The sequence below is a fragment of the Trichomycterus rosablanca genome, chromosome 19, assembly GCF_030014385.1.
Source record: "Trichomycterus rosablanca isolate fTriRos1 chromosome 19, fTriRos1.hap1, whole genome shotgun sequence".
In the NCBI taxonomy this organism is placed as follows: Eukaryota; Metazoa; Chordata; class Actinopteri; order Siluriformes; family Trichomycteridae; genus Trichomycterus; species Trichomycterus rosablanca.
The window spans coordinates 26,523,550-26,543,898 of NC_086006.1; the positions used below are offsets into that span (position 1 = coordinate 26,523,550).

The 20,349-nt window shown below is 45.2% G+C and overlaps 2 protein-coding genes across 2 annotated transcripts in view; one reads left to right on the top strand and one right to left on the bottom strand.

Annotated features, from left to right (window-relative positions):
- ddah1 (dimethylarginine dimethylaminohydrolase 1) overlaps positions 1-7,365 on the bottom strand; it is a 49,069-nt gene extending 41,704 nt beyond the window's left edge. The window contains exon 1 of the mRNA XM_063015226.1: positions 6,936-7,365. Coding sequence (XP_062871296.1) covers positions 6,936-7,229 — 294 coding nt within the window. The 5' untranslated portion in view covers positions 7,230-7,365. The remainder of the gene's footprint in view (positions 1-6,935) is intronic.
- Positions 7,366-16,970: 9,605 nt separating this feature from the next.
- ccn1 (cellular communication network factor 1) lies at positions 16,971-19,693 on the top strand. The gene is made up of 5 exons (XM_063015002.1): positions 16,971-17,161; positions 17,719-17,932; positions 18,052-18,396; positions 18,505-18,707; positions 18,820-19,693. The coding sequence occupies exons 1-5, from the start codon at positions 17,114-17,116 to the stop codon at positions 19,120-19,122; spliced, it is 1,113 nt and encodes a 370-aa protein (XP_062871072.1). The 5' UTR covers positions 16,971-17,113; the 3' UTR covers positions 19,123-19,693.
- Positions 19,694-20,349: the final 656 nt, after the last annotated feature.

Consider the following 20,349-nt stretch of genomic DNA (forward strand, 5'->3'; position numbering starts at 1 on the left):
TGCACTAAAAAGGGGAATTTGGGAATTTGTGCCCGGTTAGCCAAAAGATGAGAGCATTTGTATGGCTGAGCACTGATATTGGTCAGGAAAGCCTCAGTTGATGTTCCAGTTCATTCCACTGGAGTTTCTTGGATTTTAAACCGAGCTTTTCTTCAGGTCTTACCAGAGCCTTGCAGAGTCATCCTGGAACAGGAAAGGACCTTCCCTAAACTGTTGCTGTAAAGCTGGAAGCATGTAATTTCCTTTACATAAATATTCTACAGTATAACAGCTATTGGGAATTGTCGAAGTTGAAACATGAATTAAACACATTAAAAGGGGCGTCCCAATACTTTTGTCCGTAAGTGTTTGTTTTAATTACCCGGTATGTTAAATTCAGGACGTGTTCAGTTATTTTGTGGAACGGCAGAAGTTCCAGCTATAGAATTTGCACAGCGTGTGATGGTGCGAGGAGCTTCAGGGTGAGACGGAAACGTACACAAGCACTTCCCGACTCCGGTCCCGAAAGGTCAGCGGAGCTCCGTCCACACACACCAGAACGCAGACGTACGAGCGCGCGTGTGTGACGCAGAATCGGATCGTTTCCACGACGCCGCGTCGTCCGTCCAATTCCATCCCATCGCCGTGGAACCTAAAGCCGGCGCGGAGTTTCTCCACAAACACGGCGGAGCAAACGGACGTCACGGATCCAGAACGGACCAATCACAGACCGGGCTGCCGGAACCCCGAACCGTCAGTCCAACAACATCACAGAAACTGGAATGTAACACGCAACCAATTAGGAAACTACCTGCCAGTCTGGGTACGAGTGCCAGCGAGGGGGCCGCCAGTGGGATTAGCAAACACAGGAAAGAGGGATCAGTTCCAAATACAAGACCAGTGAATCATCCAGGGCTGGATCAAGTGATTTTCTCCTCTCTGGGAGCACCGTCAATCCAAAATCCAACGTCTACTGGCAGTGGTTTGGGAAACGCCCGTGTCCTGACCTCAACCTCACTGAACTCCTCTGGGATGAATTGAAACACCAGTGGTTATGGTACTAGATAGTGATCAAAAGGTTGCTGGTTCAATTCCCAATACTGCCAAGTTCCTAGTGTTGGTTCCCTGTGCAAGACCCTCAACCCTCATTGCTTGCTGATGCTGGTTTGACTGAATGGGTGCAGACAGACACGCCCCAAAATCTCGAGCCGTCCCAGAAGAGTGTTGGAACGGGAGGCCTAACATCACGTGGTCAAGGTCAGGTGTCTCCATATATCTACTCCAAATCTACACTCATGGGGTGTGTCTGAAAACCTAGTGAGCTGCCTCGCTGCCTAACGCCTGCCTGATCAGCTGCCTCAGTAGAGAGGATTCTAATGCGACATGGAGCTCATAAGTCAGATTATTTAGATGCACTATCTACGTCGCCGCAGTTTTAGCTTACTAGGTTAACACAGTTAGCATCAGGCTGCTCACGCCAGCTAACGCCTCCCTCCGCGTACCGAAAACGCTTAAACCGTCCCTGACGAGCATGAATGTACAAATAAACAACACGTATATAATTACACCTGTATACAAATTAAACATCGATGAGAATTTATTTACATTTGACAAGAACTCCGTTGGTTGCTCCGCATTAATCCGCCATGTCGTGCCACACTGAATGCTGGGATTGCCCTCAGCGCTGAGGAGGCGTCGGGTGCTCCCCCGTCATTCAGTCAGATCGTCACTCAGAATTAAGGCGCCTCAGTAGGAGCATTTTAAGGGATCTAAGAATTTAGACACGCCCTCTTCCCGGGAGTGTAGGATGACCTAAGAGTAGAGAGAGAGCGAGCGTATGGCCAAAAGTATGTGGACACGTCTTGTAACGATTGTATTTAGTTGTTTATGTAACATACACTGACCAGATGTGTACAAACGAGCTCCACACAACTCAACACTTCTGGGATGAATTAACCCTCTCTTTCTTTCAACATCAGCGCCTGACCTCACTGACCATATTGACTGAACGGGCACAAATTCCCACACAAAAGGCACACTCCGAAATCTTGTACAAATGATAAGATTAAAGCTACAAAGCAAAGCGTCGTCTCCGAGGCCCGGCGATGGACTGTCGTCCTGTCCGGGGTGTGTTTCCAAGGGAAACCGGACCCACCGCGACTCTGACCAGGTACACTGTGCTAAAAATAGAATGAAACCATTTCACACCGGATGCCGAGTCTCAGCGTGTGCTCAGTACTGATGTCTGGGGTTTCGGTACAGACGGTGACTTTAGGAAATCACTTCTTGTGATGCTAAATTCACCAAGTGCCTGTGAAACACCCGAAGCTCTGCTCAGACCTGCTGAAGGAGGAACGACGTCCACCCCTACGTCCACCCCTCCGTCCACACCGGCCGGAATACACCTCCAACTTCCTGTTAGAGACTCGACGCTACTTTTCTCACAGACTCTTCAACCATGACTTTGCATTTTAGCTTCAGCTAACTTCTTCAGAATTCATTTTGGTTTTTCAGGTTTCAGAAAAGCGACCTGGAGTCGTGGAATAAATCTGAGGGACCAGATCTGATATTTTGGGAGTTTGTTAGGCATGAAGGGCTAAAAGCAGGCTAACACAGTCAGAGAGAGACGGTGTGTGTTCATCCTCCTCTGGTCTTCTATCGGTGGACACTTACTAAACACAGACGCTGGTGGTGTTTATTATATTTTTGATTGGAGTGTTTAAAAACACTGCTGCTAGTGTTCCTATTAAAGTGCTCAGTGAATGTAAGTGTGTGTGTGTATGTGTGTGTGTGTGTGTGTGTGGCTGGTGTTCGGTTGTGTCACAGCCTGTTAGTCCCACTTCACTGAGCGCCGACACTGAGTGCACAGATCAATACATCAATACAACACACACACACACACACACACACACACAAACACACACAATGTCACATACACATACACACAATGCCCCACACACAAACATAAAGACACACACTTTTAAACTTACACACAAACACACATACACACTCTTACACACTGTCACACACACACACTGTCACACACACAAACACACAATGCCACACACACAAACATAGACACACACTTTTCAACTCACACACAAACACACGTACACACTCTTACACACTGTCTCACACACACAGTCACACACACACACACTGTTACACACACACACTGTTACACACACAGTCACACACACAGTGTCACACACAAACACACAATGCCACACACACAAACACACAATGCCACACACACAAACATTAAGACACACACTTTTAAACTCACACACAAACACACGTACACACTCTTACACACCGTCACACACACAGTCACACACACTTTTAAATACACTCACAAACATAAAGACACACGCACACACTGCCACACACACAAACATAAAGACACACACAAACATAGACACACACAAACACACAATGCCACACACACAAACATAAGGACACACACTTTTAAACTCACACACAAACACACGTACACACTCTTACACACCGTCACACACACAGTCACACACACTTTTAAATACACTCACAAACATAAAGACACACGCACACACTGCCACACACACAAACATAAAGACACACACAAACATAGACACACACAAACACACAATGCCACACACACAAACATAAGGACACACACTTTTAAACTCACACACAAACACACGTACACACTCTTACACACTGTCTCACACACAGTCACACACACACACACAGTCACACACACACAGTCACACACACACTGTTACACACACACACAGTCACACACACACAGTCACACACACAGTCACACACAAACACACAATTCCACACACACACAAACACACAATGCCACACACACAAAGACACACACTTTTAAACTCACACACAAACACACGTACACCTTCTTACACACCGTCACACACACAATGTCACACACTTTTAAATACCCTCACAAACATACACACACACAAACATAAAGACACACACACACACACACACACACACACACACACTGCCACACACACATAGACGCAGCGATAACAAAGCACAAACACAGTTTTGTCATATTCCTACATTTACATTTTCGGCATTTAGCTGCCACTTTTATCCAAAGCGACTCACAGTACTGTGACAGTATACAGTCTGAGCAATTGGGGGTTGAGGGCCTTGCTCAAGGGCCCAACAGCAGCAACTCGGCAGTGGTGAGGCCTGAACCACCGACCTTCTGATTAATAGCCCAGTACATTAACCACTAGGCTACAGCTGCCTACACTAGCTTTGTTCCTCTCACTGGCTCAGTGTTGTTAGAATTTGCCAGTGCCAGTTGTTGATATGGCAGGAATGTTTAAAAACGGCCCCAAATTAATTTGGTCCCCACCAATGTTCATTTCATGGCTACGGTCTCGATCCAAACGCCCACAGGCGACAATGGCACTGCCGGTGTGAACACAGGGCGATGAGCGATCAGCGACAAGAGACGACAAGAGGCGAAAAGTCGCTGCCGGTCTGAACGCAGGTTTTGTGACAGACTTAACACCAAACGTCAAAAATGACACCGAGGTCTTTAACTATTTTATAGAGAGTATGGACAGCTATAATATCCACATGCACAGAAAGTTCTGAAAAGTTAGAGAGCAGCGATTTGGGCCCAACAAGCAAGACTTCTGAGTTTTAGATCAGCAATGCACGTGTATTTAGTATCTGAGCTGATGTGATAGATGTGATGCTGAAAGGAGTCCATGATTGGGAATGATATGACCTATAGGAGAGATATATAGTATAAATAAAGGTCACGTGATGATGAGGAGGAGGAAGAGGAGGGGATGTACGTGCACTCTCCTCCAGAGCCGTAGATAGAGAGAGTTGCGACACTCTTTGATCTCGCCGTCACGCGGTCACGTGGTTCATGTAACCCTCCAATAGTTCCAAACAAACCCGGCGCTGTCATGTTCTCATATGGGACCGGCAGCAGTGAATGAAATATTAAACGCTAAATAATAAACATTTTCTGGGTATTTTCACCTGCCTTTACATTTACTGCATCTGCTTTAATGTCAATTTGGTGTATAAAGTGGAAGATTGATGTTTATAATGACTTGTTAACACACAGTACATTATATTAGCATACATTACATAATGCCATATCAGTAAGTAGTAGAGACAATATACAGTACAGAGATTAAAGAGTTTTTTTGTTTTGTTTTTTGCATGAACTAATCTCCCTTCACTTTCCTGAGGATTCATAATAATAATCATTTTGGTTAAACACTAAGTCATGTGCTGGATTCATAAGGTTTACCTGCACTGAATCATCAGATTCATAAACACACTACCGTACCTTTAACATTATAGTGCATGTACATGAAATAGCTTCATTCATGTCTTATTTAATGAGTAATTAATAATTGATTCCTAGGGCGGCGCGGTGGCTCGGTGGGTAGCACTGTCGCCTCACAGCAAGAAGGTCCTGGGTTCGATCCCCAGGTGGGGGCGGTCCGGGTCCTTTCTGTGCGGAGTTTGCATGTTCTCCCCGTGTCCGCGTGGGTTTCCTCCGGGTGCTCCGGTTTCCTCCCACAGTCCAAAAACATGCCACCAGGCTAACTGGAAACACCGAATTGTCCTATAGATACCTAGCCGCTAGATGCACAAACCAGTGCATTGTAGTGCCGGTCCCAAGCCCGGATAAAATAGGGCGTAAATAGTGGCGTGGCGTAAAAAATTTTGCCAAATCGATGTGCAGATCATGATCCGCCGAGAGCCGACCCCGCAACCGAACGGGACAAAGGCCGAGGAAAAGAAAAAAAAGAAGATTAATAATTGATTCCTACATGTAATAAATGGATTAATGGATTCATTATGAATATGCACTAGTTCATTTTGTCTAATGTAAAAGGTGGATAAGGTACAAAAACCATGAAGTTCAGTTAAAGTAGAGATATCCAAGGTAAAATATTACTCCAGTAAAATTAATTAATACAGGTAACGAGTGGAGGACAGAAGAGCTTCTTAAAGAAGTTGCAGGTCTGTGAGAGCCAGAAATCTTGCTTGTTTGTGGGTGACCAAATACTTATTTTCCACCATAATTTACAAATAAATTCTTTAAAAATCCTACAATGTGATTTCCTGGATTTTTTTTTCTCATTTTGTCTCTCATAGTTGAAGTGTACCTATGATGAAAATTACAGACCTCTCTCATCTTTCTAAGTAGGAGAACTTGCACAATCAGTGGCTGACTAAATACTTTTTGGCCCCACTGTACTTAAGTATGAAAGTAAAAGTAGCATGATTTATTGTGGTTCTAATGTTTTATGATCATTTCTGTAACTAGACTCTTGATTAATCAACTCATTTTAGGTGAAAAGACTCATGTGGCATTAATTAAGCTTAACTGACTAAGCTAAATTCGGTTATACCTATTAATTAAGATAAACATGTCACATTTAGTGCTGAGCAAATGCTAAACAATAACAGTATTAAGTATATTAATGACATTAAATTCATTATTATTTTAAAACAAAGCAACATAAATTTATGCCTAAGTTTTAATATTGGGACTTCTATTTTTAAAATTTTCAAATGGTCATTTTACTTCTATATTTTCATATTTGTGTCAGTGTATATACTGTATATTTGCGCTTTAGTGTGTTTATTCTTATTCTATTTTTATATTCTTCTTTTATTCTAGGTTTATTGTTTAATTAATGTTAATGTTGCACCATGGGTCAGAGAGTAACGCAATTTCAATCCTCTGTATGTCCTGCACATATTGCAGTTTTGACAATAAAGCAACTTTGACTTGACTTGAACATACAGCTGAAAATGCTTGATAAGTGGTGGAGATGAACGGGGCTCTATGGGATGTTTGGAACTATTCAGAGCTCCACAGCCCGGAAGCTGCGCAGAAAAATGTCCCGCCCCCGTTACAACGGTTCCCTTGGAGCGGTTATGAATGCGCTCACCTCTCCACGGCGGCTCGGAGCTCCGGGTCTGGTAATGATCGCGGTGTCCCCGCACACCACCGCCGCGTCCTCCACGAACACGCAGTCCGGCAGCGCCTCATCCGCCTCCAGCACGAGCACCTGCAGCCCGAGCCGCTCCTTCAGCACGCGCACATAGTGCCCGTGCTCCTGCCGCGCCCGCGCGCTGTCCACCTCCCCCAGCGCGCCGCTGCGCAGCGCTTCCGCCGCGAACGAGGACGGCATGTTGCGCACCACGGCATGGGTGAACCTCCCGAACCCCGAATCCGCCTCCATCAGCCCGGACGTGCACTACTAACCAGTAAATACTAACCATTAACCGAACCGCACCGCGAGCTCTCTGCACTCTTCACGCGCCCGTTACCGACCAGCCTGTGTCTCGCGACTTTGGTTTATTTTCGCTTTCTGTCGCTTCCTGTCGCACACTGACAGTGCGCGCTCCCGGTGCGCGTAACGGAGTCACGTGGGCGCGCATTGGAAGTCTCTCATCGAGGCTACAGGTTCTAGTCAAGTACAACGAAGAGAAAAAGTATTTGCACCCTAATGTTTTGCCAAAAGTATTCGGACACCTGACCATGACCTGTTGTACATCTCATATCAAAAACAAATGCTATTATTTATTTATTAGGATTTAAACCTCATGTTTTACACACTTTGGTTACATTCATGACAGGAACGGTAGTTACTGCTTACACAAGATTCAAGATTTAATGTCAAACACAGTCGTGGACAATTTAGTATCTCCAGTTCACCTCACTTGCATGTTTCTGGACTGTGGGTGGAAACCGGAGCTCCTGGAGGAAACCCACACAGACACGGGGAGAACATGCAAACTCCACACAGAAAGGACCCTGACCGCCCCACCCGGGGATCGAAACCAGGACCTTCTCGCTGTGAGGAGACTGTGCTACCCACCGAGCCGCCTGCCGCCCTCCCTGTTGTTTTCGTCATTTCACTCTATGATATACTATAAGGCCAAAAGTATCTGGACACTTGACTATGAGTTTGTAGGACATCTAATATCTCAAATATGAGAAGGCTTCTCACAAGACTTTGGAGTATGTATGTGGGAATTTGTGCCCAATCTGTTAAATAGTGCATTCTGCACTGATGAAGCCCTTAATGATGTTCAGGTTTATTCCAAAGCTGTTGAGATCTTTATAGAGCTTGCGTGGTACACAGGGGCACAGTTGTGCTGGAACAGGAACGGACCCTCCCTTAACTGTTGCTGCAGAATCAGAAGCATATAATGTCCTTTATATAATTTATTTATTACACCAGGGGTCCATTTTAGCCCTTTAATGGTCTCACCAAGAAAGTAATGTTTAAAAAATTCGTTCTTTTATCATTTCTTAATGTCGGACGCTCCCTCAGATCATCACTCAGAATTGAGGCGCCTCAGTAGGAGCATTTTAAGGGATCTAAGAATTTAGACACGCCCTCTTCTCAGGAGAATAGTATGATGTAAAATACGTCTATGTAGAGAGATCACAAGGTTTTCAGACAGACCCTATATGGTCAAAAGTATGTGGACACGCCTCGTAGTGATTGTATTTAGTTGTTTCTGCAACTTTTGCTGACCAGTTTTGTGCAAATGAGCTCAACACAACTCAACACTTCTGGGATGAATTAAATTTGAATCATGAGCCGGACCTTCTCTTTTCTTCTCCAAAATCTTGTAGAAATGATGAGATTAAAGCTACAAAGCAAAGCTTCATCTCCGAGGCCTGGCGATGGACTGTCGTCCTGTCCGGGGTGTGTTTCCAAGGGAAATACCAAGGGCAGTTGTAGCCTAGTGGTTAAGGTACTGGTCCAGTAATCAGAAGGTTGCCGGTTCAAGCCTCACCACTGCCAGGTTGCCACTGTTGGGCTCTTGAGCTAGGCCACAGTACTGTAAGTCACTCTGGATAAAAGCATCCGCTAAATGCAGAAATGTAAATTTAATGTGTATATTTTTGTATTTAATGTGTATTTACAGCAGTGAGGGACCATGCACACAGTCACCCTTCACACCTCTGTTAATGTGATGTGACAATAAAAGTGATTTGATCTGATTAAAGTCAGTAACTGTGGGATACAGTTCCTGTACCCAGTCAGATCATCAAAACACAAGTAAACAAACCCCGAACTTAAAACCCGCCCGCTGATTTACTGAGCGAGAGGTCGAGACTCTTCCCAATGTTTTTGTCTGATCTGTTTTTGGCACGAGATTTGCACTTTTGATTCTTAATTACATGCCCGCATGCCAGTCGTCATGGTCCTGCCCCTCAGCATCACGCCAACTGTGAACAGAGGGCACGGATATCCGCTCGCTTCCAATAAAACCCCAGGCGTGGAAAGAGATCCACGGCCGACCTGGAGAAAAGCGTTACCAGACCGGTGGAGTATTTTTAGTCCACGGTATGAGTGGTATGGTAATCAAGAAAGAAAAACAACAGAGCTGTGGGATCACAGAGGGAAGAGGAATGGCACGGGCATACTGCAGGAGGATTTCACCTTACAAAACAATCTCTTAAAGCAGGAATGTGCCGGGGGGGTGGGGTGCGGTGGCGTTACTCAGTAGGCACACGGGTGCAGGGGGCGTATGTGGGTATAACTACCAATCTGCCTTAGCCGTACTGAGACCTCAGTGTGTATCAGTGATGGAGCTGATTGATGGCTGAAAATGGAATACATGATTCAAAAGTGGGCAAAAGTATATGGACGCCCTAAAAATCATTGAATTCATTTGTGTTCAAGCCATCTCTGTTCCTGTTCCAAACCAAAATCCATAAAGAAATTCACTTAGCCCTGACCTCAACCCTGTTGAACACCTTTGGGGATGCATTGGAACTTCCCCACAGACGTATTTGTGGAACCATGAGTTTACTGGACGAGCCATTCCGAAACCACATCCATTTATACTGAAATGCTCCCTCCTTTCTACACTCCTCTGGAAAGCCTTTCTACAATACTTTGGAGTGTGTTCATGGGAATTTGTGCCCATTCAGTCAATAGAATCAGTGAGAGCAAAGAAGAGAAGCGAAGAGAAGAGAAGCGAAGAGAAGCGAAGAGAAGCGAAGAGAAATGAAGAGAAGAGAAGTGAAGCAAAGAGAGAGAAGTGAAGTGAAGAGAAAAGAAGAGAAGTGAAGAGAAGCAAAGAGAAGCGAAACAGTCCCTAAACTGTTTCCACATTGTTAAAATCATAATATTTACCTTATATAGCTCATTTGTATACACCTGTAGGAGGGGTGTCCACATACTTTTGGCCACACAGTGAATGTCCGACAAGTTTTTCTTATTTTAATAATTAAAATGGTTCATGATTTTTTACCGAAACGTGACGTTTGATGTATGAACGACGAGCCTGCAGTCGAGGGTTATTTACAATAATGCCAGGTAAATCCATGTTTGGTTCCTTGAAGAACATTCTAGTCTGTGGTGGTCAGGTCACACCAAGGAACCTTCCAGAACCTTCTAAACTTCGGTATTGAGTCGCTCATCTAAAGGTTCTTCAAGAACCAAATATGGTTCTTGTATAGCATTGAACCTTTATTGGAATTTTTAGTTCAAAGTGTGTCATAAGTGTGTGTGTGTGTGTGCGTCTTTCCGTCTGATTCGGGCTGGAATTCGCTCTCCAGACATCCCCATGCACATTCCTCCGCACCCCAGGAACAAAGTTTGTCTTTCCTTGTTCCAGATCCACTCAATTATCCTGACGGGTCTAAACATTCCTGAAGGCCCACATACCAGCTCTTTTATTTCAGACAGGTCTTTCCGCTTCACCCCCTCCCTCTCGTTTTCCATTCCTCCAGCTCTCGCTCTCTCTGTCTCCTGCAGGAAGGAACGTGAACCCATGCGCACCTGGTCTTTGGTCGAAGACGCCTTAAAAGCGGGTGAGAAGAGCTGGAGAACGTCAAGGTCCTCCGAATGTCCCAACATGTTTATATTCTTTATCTGCACCTCACCGAGCGCTTGATGGAATCACTCTGGAAGCTCTTCTTAGTATTTACCTGATGTACAGTATGTGGTCAAAAGTATTTGGATACCCCACCATGAGCTTGTTGATGTCCTATTTCAAAAACAAACTGTATTAAACAGAGCCACTCTTCTGAGAAGTATGTCTGTGTGTGGGAATTTGTGCCCATTTAGTTAAACTTAGCAGACGCTTTTTATCTAAACCAACTCACAGTTATGACTGAACACAATTTTGAGCAACTGAGGATTAAGGGCCTCGCTCAGGGGTACTGGGAAGTGTGTCTGACATTCCAATTCATCCCAAAGATGTTTAGATGGCTTGAGGTCAGGGCCTCGTCAAACTAAACAGTGGTGGCCTAGTGGGTAGATATTTGGGGTATCAGGGCAGAGCTTTGGGCTGTTGGGCCCTTGAGCGAGGCCCTTAAATCTGTCTGTTCCAGGGGTGTCGTACAATGGCTGACCCTGCGGTCTGACCTCAGCTTTCAAAAACAAGCTGCACAAGTGTATGTATAACTGACAAATAAAGGTGTTTTATTCTATTCTAATCTATTCTAAACCTCAGTGTGCACACAGGGGCGTAATCAAGCGTGAACAGGACAGAACTTCCCTAAACTGTTGCCACACAGTTTACCACTTATAATATGACCTCTTCCAGATGCAGTGCTTCCTCTACAGGCTGTCAAACCTCTCATACTCGCAGTCCAAGCAAAATCCCAAACTAATAACGTAACCCTGAGATCCTCTGGCAACCGGACCGACCGTTTACAACAATAATAAACAAGAACCGAGATCGTCCAGCAACAATCTGGCAGCGTGGCAACGCGAAGGAGTCGCGCAACATCTTAAAACTGTCGTGATGCAAGGTCAGGGATGTTTGTGGAGCCTCATAAAGACGTCATCCAACAAAACATCAGCTTTTACCCCGGGTGCGCTTAGGCCATGAGTCACTTGTTCAAATCAATAAGAAAACAAGGCTTCACTTCATTCTTTTCCCCAGTAAAAGGGCAGGAGGGGTGCCGAGCAATTGGAAAATATTATAGCTGCCATTACAGCATGTAACATGGATTTTGTAATATTTCCCAAACGCGTAATTACAGGATTAAAAAAAGAAACGCTGATTCCGCTGAGATCCCGCAGCCCAGCGACAGCACTGTTTCCTCAAACACGCGCTTCCTCCAAGGGAAAACGGACAGACACGGCCTTTGAGCGCGACACTCGGGAACAGATGTCAGGAGGAAAGAGGCGTCGTCGTAATCACGTTACGTCCCTGCGCGAGCGGTGGTGCCGTCCCCTCGGGAGCGGGTTCGGTCGGACAGGGCTGGATGATGTAACCAGAGCGACAGGCTTTACTGCGACCCGGGTCAGGATACGAGCGCAGTCTGCTTTGTTCTGTCATCAGTAATAGCACGAGTTCAATATCCAGTGACACAGGAGTCTGTAGGGGGATTACAAATCTGTTTCAGACCCCGTCCTGCACAGATGACGTCCTGCCCCATGAGATTTGTAGGCTGTAGGTCAGGAAAGCATGTATGAGTGGGGAAAAGCACCAAGTACAATTTAATTAGCCCGCATCTTTGATCCTGAGTACAAAGCGAAGTTTGGAAAGACACGATCTAATGAGTTTGTTGTGAGAGAACGCTCGACATCCTAGGAATCATTTGGAACATCAGTTGCAGGCCAAACTCTCTTACTTCATGGGTACAAATTCCTACAGACACACTTCAAACACTGTATATTGTGACATCCACAAAGTAGCGACCAGCGCTATCCCTATGCATGTGGTTTTGGAATGTCCTACTAGCTCATGTCCACATACTTTTATCCATATAGTGTACAACACCACAATCAACTCTTTCATTATTACAGCACTGTCGCCCACAGCAAGGAGGTCCTGGGTTCGATTCCCTGATGCAGCCAGGGTCATTACATTTTCAGCATTTAGCGGACGCCTTTATCCAAAGCGACTTACATTACAGTTACAGTACACAGTTTGAGCAAGTGAGGGTTAAGGGCCTTGCACAAGGGCCCAACAGCAGCAACCTGGCAGTGGTGGGGCTTGAACCAGGAACCCTCTGTTCACTGGTCCAGTACATTAACGACTCGGCTGTTTACGTTTTCAGCATTTATCAGATGCTCTGGATAATACAGTATACTAACAGTATACAGTCTAAGCAATTTAGGGTTAAGGGTCTTTCTCAAGGGCCCAACAGTGGCAACCTGGCAGTGGTGGGGTATGAACCAGCAACCTTCTGCTTACTAGTCTAGTACCTTAACCACTAGGCTACAGCTGCCACATGTTCGCCCAGTGTCTGTGTGGGTTTCCTCCAGGTGCTCCGGTTTCCTCCCACAGTCCAAAGACATGCAGGCCAACTGGCGCCACTAGAAAGTGTGTGTGTATGTGTGTGTGCCCTGTGATGTTGTGACGACCTGTCTGGGGTGTTTCCTACCTTTTCCCCAATGAATCAGGCCCACTGCAACCCTGACCAGAATAAAGCGGTGGTAAAACAGACAATGAATGAATGAATGTTCAATCCAATAAAGCAATTGATGTTTCTAAAACCTGAAGCAAGTAATAATGTAATAAGTATAGATAGATTTTTTATCCAGGATGCAAATCAGTGAGGTTACACAGCTAACCAATCCTTATTTACACCCTCGCCCCCATCCCAACTAGCAGTAGTACAGCACAATACATCTACATCTACTGGTACTCCATATTTACTCCAGCAAACAAAGTAAAATCACACAGTTCATACCCAGCACAGTCTCTTCATTCAACACTGCAGTGAGTAAATAAAAACAGTCTTACCTACAGCACATCGCATCTTCTAACACATACACCACATCTTTGCCACTTTAGCATACACGCCCCAAGCAAACAGTGACGGTCACAAACTCCAACAACCCCAGAGTACATCCCGTCTAGACCGGAGCCGGACTTTATTCATCTGTGTTCATTCATGAATCTGTTTAAAACTGAGCCGTTAGCTCGATCCACCACCTCCAGCGGGGGAAACGTTACTTATTTTTAACCTCGTACGAAACCTCGTGGCCTGCTTGTGTTTTGTTTAGTTTTTTTTCCTCTCTTTCAAACCAACATCTTATAAGGAAATCTGGGTGAGAGTTGCACTTTCACTCTCTGTGTGTTTCTGGAAAGCTGGTGGACAGATTGCACGGAAAGTCGGAGGAATTTCCTCCATGGAGAACACATTTAGGAGACCTCGGAGCTGTCAGGAATGCTTTGTGGCTGACTAAACCCAGAGAGAAAATATGTTAATAATGCAGGGGCTGCTGCCATACCAAATATGGCCATGCTGTTACGTGTGGAGGCCACATCTGGAAGTGCTTGCAGCTGTAGAAAGCAGAGAGGGGAAAAAAAATAACAGGCCAAAAATAGAAGCAGTTAAATCTAAACTTGAATTTTTAGGCGTTCTCATAGGATCCCAGGTTTTACGGTGCGCACACGCTAAAGTCGAGGCTTGCTAAGTTTAGAGTCGTGATCTGGCGCTGCTTTTCTCCTGTCGTTCTCACTGATGTGGGCATATGTTGCTCAGATGCTTGGTTGGCACATCTGTGGCTGGCACCGTTCTTATGGAAACAAAACAAAAATGCATGCCGTCATGGCACAGTCCAGGATGCCTCATATTTACGGGCATAGGAACAGATTTTTGTGTGTATAAAGAAACACAGGTTTCCACAGGTTACGATTGTTTACGTCCTTTTAGTGACATCTATACAGAAATGCAAGAACACACAATAAAGGACAGAACAATAAAATAATGGGGCACAGTAAAGGTTTAAAGGCCGAGCCAAAACTCTGTGTAAATAATATTGTATATATACTGTACATGAGCCACATATATGAGCCACAGATGAACCAAAACACAAGACTTCTGAAGGACTCGTGTAGTATTTGGTACCAGTTTGTGGCTTGTCCCTCCTCGGACCGCACTCTGTGGGTACTCACCACGGCTGCCTGTGACACCCCTTGCCACCCAGGTAGTTCCACATGAACTACGAGGAACCACCAAGAGCCTAAAATAGACATTGACATGCACATTTTGGGGGAAGAAGAAGAAGATATATACAGGTGTAGAGTACAATGAAATTCTTTCTTCGCATATCCCAGCTTGTTTGGAAGCTGTGGGTCAGAGCGCAGGGTCAGCCATCGTACGGCGCCCCTGGAGCAGACAGGGTTAAGGGCCTTGCTCAAGGACCCAACAGTGGCTGCATAGCAGAGCCTGGATTTGAACCGCCAATCTTCCGGTTGATAGCCCAAAGCTCTAAGCGACAGTGCTACCCACTAGGCTACCTATGGTTCTATTGTTCGGCTTTATCAGTATAAATATATAAAATGTTTAATTGCGTGTGTATAAAGCAATAATAACAGAAAGATAGAAAGATAAATAAACCCAGAAAGTTTAGAAAATGTTCTTCAAAGATTATAAAACAAGACAGAAAAGCTCAAGATGAACTTTTAAGGGGGTAAATCAAGTTTACAGTGTGTCAACAATGTACTGAATAAAGAAATAAAGTAATAGTAGAACAAAAGTAAACAAAAATTACTACAAGGAGCGAATAATAAAGCAAAGTGAAATAAAAAATTATAAAAGAAAGTTTATTTGATTAAATGCTGGAATGAAATATAACTTCCACAACAAGCCACGCAAAACACTCACTCACTTTCTTAACCGCTTATCCAGTTAGGGTTGCGTGGGGGGTGGGGGATGGGGTGCTGGAGCCTATCCCAGCTTTCCGATGGGCACAAGGCACACAGTAACACCCTGGACGGGGCGCCAGTCCATCACAGGGCAGACACACACACACACACACATTCACCTATAGGTCAATTCAGTGTCTCCAATTCACCTGACTGGACGTCTTTGGACTGTGGGAGGAAACCGGAGCTCCCGGAGGAAACCCACGCAGACACGAGGAGAACATGCAAACTCCTCACAGAAAGTACCCGGACCGCCCCGCCTGGGAATCGAACCCAGGACCTTCTCATGAAAGAGAAAATGTAAGGCAAAGTGCATGAAGAGAAAATATTCACCAAAAAAAAAGACTAAATATAACTAAATATAAATAAAAGTTATATATTCCACCACAGTGTAAACAGTATTTTATTAAAAGAAAATGATGTATATGTTTGTTTATATGATTATAGATGAAAAGAAAACGATAAAAAGAAAAGTAGTTTATTTATATGAAGCTAAATGAGTGTGTTGATTCATGCGCATTATTTATTATTTATTTATTATTAGGATTTTAACGTCATGTTTTACACACTATGGTTACATTAAGGACAGGACAGATAGATTCATCAGTTCACAAGTATCCCCAGTGTCTTAAGACTGTGGGAGGAAACCGGAGCTCCTGGAAGAAACCCACACAGACACGTGCTACATTCGCTTTCTTATCCGCTTATCCAATTAGGAGCCTATCCCAGCTTTTCAATGGGCGCAAGGCACACAGTAACACCCCGGACGGGACGCCAGTCCATCGCAAGGCAGACACACACAACCACACACACATTCACCTATAGGGCAATTCAGTGTCTCCATTTAACCTGACTGCATGTTTTTTGGACTGTGTGAGAAAACCGGAGCAACCGGAGGAAACATGCAAACTCCGCACAGAAAGGACCCGGACCGCCCCGCCTGGGATTCGAACCCAGGACCTTCTCACCAAAAGTGACCAGGACCAAAGTGCGCATGCTGTTATTTTTAGCCCGACGATCAGCGGCGAGGTTCTGAGATGAAATCACGACGGTAAAACGAGGCGGCCGCGGTGAGGCAGGACGGGGGGGGGGGGGGGGGGGGGGGGGGGGGGGGCGATGGGGCTGAACAATGTGTTCATCCTGAAGAGGAAAATTCATTTAAGGCAGAGAGAGAAGAGGGAAAAAGGAGAGAGTGAGACAGGGTGGTGCTTAACCCGGGACGCATTCCGCGCATAGTTTCGGACCAGTTCAGCGCGCGGCGACGTCAGCGCGCGCCGGCCGCTCTATATAAAGGAGCCACGAGCTCACTGACGCTCAAACTGCGCTTCAGCTGCAAACAGTGCGCACTGCAAAGCCACCTTCTGCAGCGAACTCACTGCCTCACATCAAGCCGAACCGAGGACTTACAGCTCCAGCAACCGAGGAACTTCCTGCTTTACTTAGTGCTTTAATTTCCCTGGAAGTGAAGTTTATTCCGGACGCGATGTTCCTTCTTCCAGTCGCCCTGGTGTTCATTACCAGCTTTAATCTGGTAAGTGTAAAACTTTTCATGCTTTTTTTTTTTATAAACCCTATAAAGGGTTCCGTGGTTTCCCTGCCTTTACCTAAAACAGCTTTAACCAGCTGATCGTCTCTAGTTTGGGCAGATTTAGCGGGTCTCCTCAGCCTGGAAAAGCTGCTGGTTTTGATTTTGTCCACCTAATGTCTCATCTAAAACGGTTTTTAAGCCACCAAAATAAACCTGTTATTTTTTCAGCATGTTTGTTCCCAGTTGGGAAATTCAGAGCTCGTTCTAAACAGGACGTTTCCCAAACAAACCCCCGTTAGAAAGCATTTGAGATGCAATGAACATTTTGTACATATTTATATCTTTAAATGCTTCTTCTTGAAGTGGAAATACACTGAAAACCATCTAGAGAATTACTGAGAAACCATTATTACTTAAGATTAAGATACTCTTCTGAGTGTTATTTTAACCAGAAGACTTAATACTGTGTTTTTATAGGCTACAGATTTAAAGTAAACAGACTATTTTCAGTCTGAATTAAGTACAGGTTACTAAATCTGCTTTGTTTACCTCCTGCTTAGGTGTTCTCCTCATGCCCGGCACAGTGCGAGTGCCCTCTCGAGGCTCCCAGATGCGCCCCGGGCGTCGGTCTGGTCCCCGACGGCTGCGGCTGCTGCAAAGTTTGCGCTCGCCAGCTGAACGAGGACTGCAGCCGAACCGAGCCATGCGACCACACCAAAGGACTGGAGTGCAACTACGGGGCCAGTCCAGGAGCCACCAGAGGCATCTGCCGAGGTGTGTTTGACATACATGTCATGAATTCATGAGCTACAGTCACCGATTACATGTGTAATATTATTACTTATGAGAAATGACTTTTAAATAACGGTATTTCCTCTTTTGTCTCTCAACAGCCAAGATTGAAGGCAGACCCTGCGAGTACAACAGCAAGATCTACCAAAACGGAGAGAGCTTCCAACCCAACTGTAAACACCAGTGCACATGCATCGACGGAGCAGTTGGCTGCGTTCCTCTTTGCCCACAGGAGCTATCGCTACCAACGCTGGGCTGTTCCAACCCCAGGCTGATCAAAATCCCAGGCCAGTGTTGTGAGAAGTGGGTCTGCGATGACGGCATGAAGATTGAACCTTCTGACAAGCTGCTGGGCAAAGAATCAATACTCGACGAGACCGAGAGTGACCTCACCAACAGGAACGAACTGGTGGCGAACGTCAAACTTGGCCTCAAACGTCTACCTGGTAGGTACCTTTGTCTAACGTCCAGCTCGGACATTTTGTATCAGTTGAATAAGTTTCATTTTGCTTGCTTGAATGGAATTTAAACTTTTGGTTCTTCTATTCTTGCAGCATTCGCAGTCCCGGCTGAGTCGCATATATTTGACGGGCAGAAGTGCATCCTCCAGACCACCCCCTGGTCCCAGTGCTCCAAGACCTGCGGCACCGGCATCTCCACAAGAGTTACCAACAACAATGCCGAGTGCAAGCTGGTGAAGGAAAGCCGAATCTGCCAAGTCCGTCCTTGTACCCAGTCACCTTACTCCAGCCTTAAGGTAAGCGAGATCCTCCATACACAAATATGTAGCTTGACGATACTGCAAGTCATATACGATCGCTGCTTTCAAACAAACTCAACTGACCGCATTATTTCTTCTCTTTAAACAGAAAGGTAAGAAGTGCAACAGAACCAAGAAGTCCACTCAGGCGGTGAAGTTCACCTACGCCGGCTGCACGAGCCTGAAGAAGTACCGTCCCAGGTACTGCGGTTCCTGCGTGGACGGACGCTGCTGCAGCCCGCAGCTGACCCGCACGGTCCGCGTCAAGTTCCGCTGCGAGGACGGCGAGACCTTCAACAAGAACGTGATGCTGATCGAATCCTGCAAGTGCACCTTCAACTGCCCCCACGCCAACGAGGCGTCCTACCCCTTCTACCAGCTCTTCAACGACATCCACAAGTTCACAGACTGAGAAGGGAAATCCCGTTACGGAATGACGCGACGTCAGCAGTGACGTGGAAAACGGCCAATGGCGGCCAGGCCGGGGAGGCCGGCCAATCAGCTACCTTCTTTAGATTCCCACGGAATCATGGGCTCGCTTCCTGAGGAGTTTGATGAAGTGCACTGTTTGCTGAGGACTCGTCAGCATTTTCCAGCCTTTCATGTATTGAAAGACTCGCTCCACAGTGGAGCATCGATTTCGTAGCTTCGTCACGGAGCAACTTGTAAAGTTGAAGCAGTTAGTAAAACGTAGTGGTTCAAAAATGTTGCCATGTATATTTTGGTCGAAACTTTACAACAATTTTGTGGTAACATTCCTTCCTAATGTGGACAGACGCGTTCATATTGTTCGGCAGCTATTGAAAACCAACTCGATCAGAGAATTCGCCAGATTTTTAAAGTTTGAATGAATGTGTTATTATTGTTATGATTATTATTTATCAGAAGTGTAGCTACTTTATTTGAATATTGTTATACTGGACTAAAGTGTAAAAATGATCTAATTTTATATGTTACAAATAAAAGATTTATTTATGAAACTATATTATCAGATCTGTGTCCTCATTCCTTCGTAAACTTTGTAATGTAATACTTTTCCAAGCCTCAAAGACCTTAAAGACCTGGTGTATTAAAAAAAGCACGATGAAATACTTGCTTGGTTATATAATGATATATAAACTCTGGAATTCCACAGCCAGGTCTCACGGGTCGACTCGTTTTTTTCAAAGCATTCAAAGTCAAGGTCTGGGTCAAATGCAATAACAAAACTATCAGACGCCTTCTTCACATTAGCACAAAAGAAAAGGGAAAAAAAGAGAAAAGTGTGGAGTCATGCCAGGAATCTTGAGTGCTTTCCCAACAGGCAGGAATCTCTCTTAAGGGGGAAACTATTTCCAAACCGGGCCAGTTTTTCTTCCAAGGGAAAGCAGATACCTTCAGGTCTGAATGCTCCCAGTGTCTGGGGTTTGTAGTGTTGTGGCGTGAACGGACTCCAGACTTCACACCATTCCAGGCTGGATTCTGAATCTGAATCTGAATCTACACATCTGGACAAAAACGTGACGGAGGAAAAACCTGAGAAACCTTGAGGTTTTGTTTTTACAGGGAGGAAGGGGAGGAAGCCTGATCCCAGACCAGAGAGAAGCAGCTCAATCACTTCAACAAAGAAGGTTGTTTCATATAAAGAAGCTCAACAAAA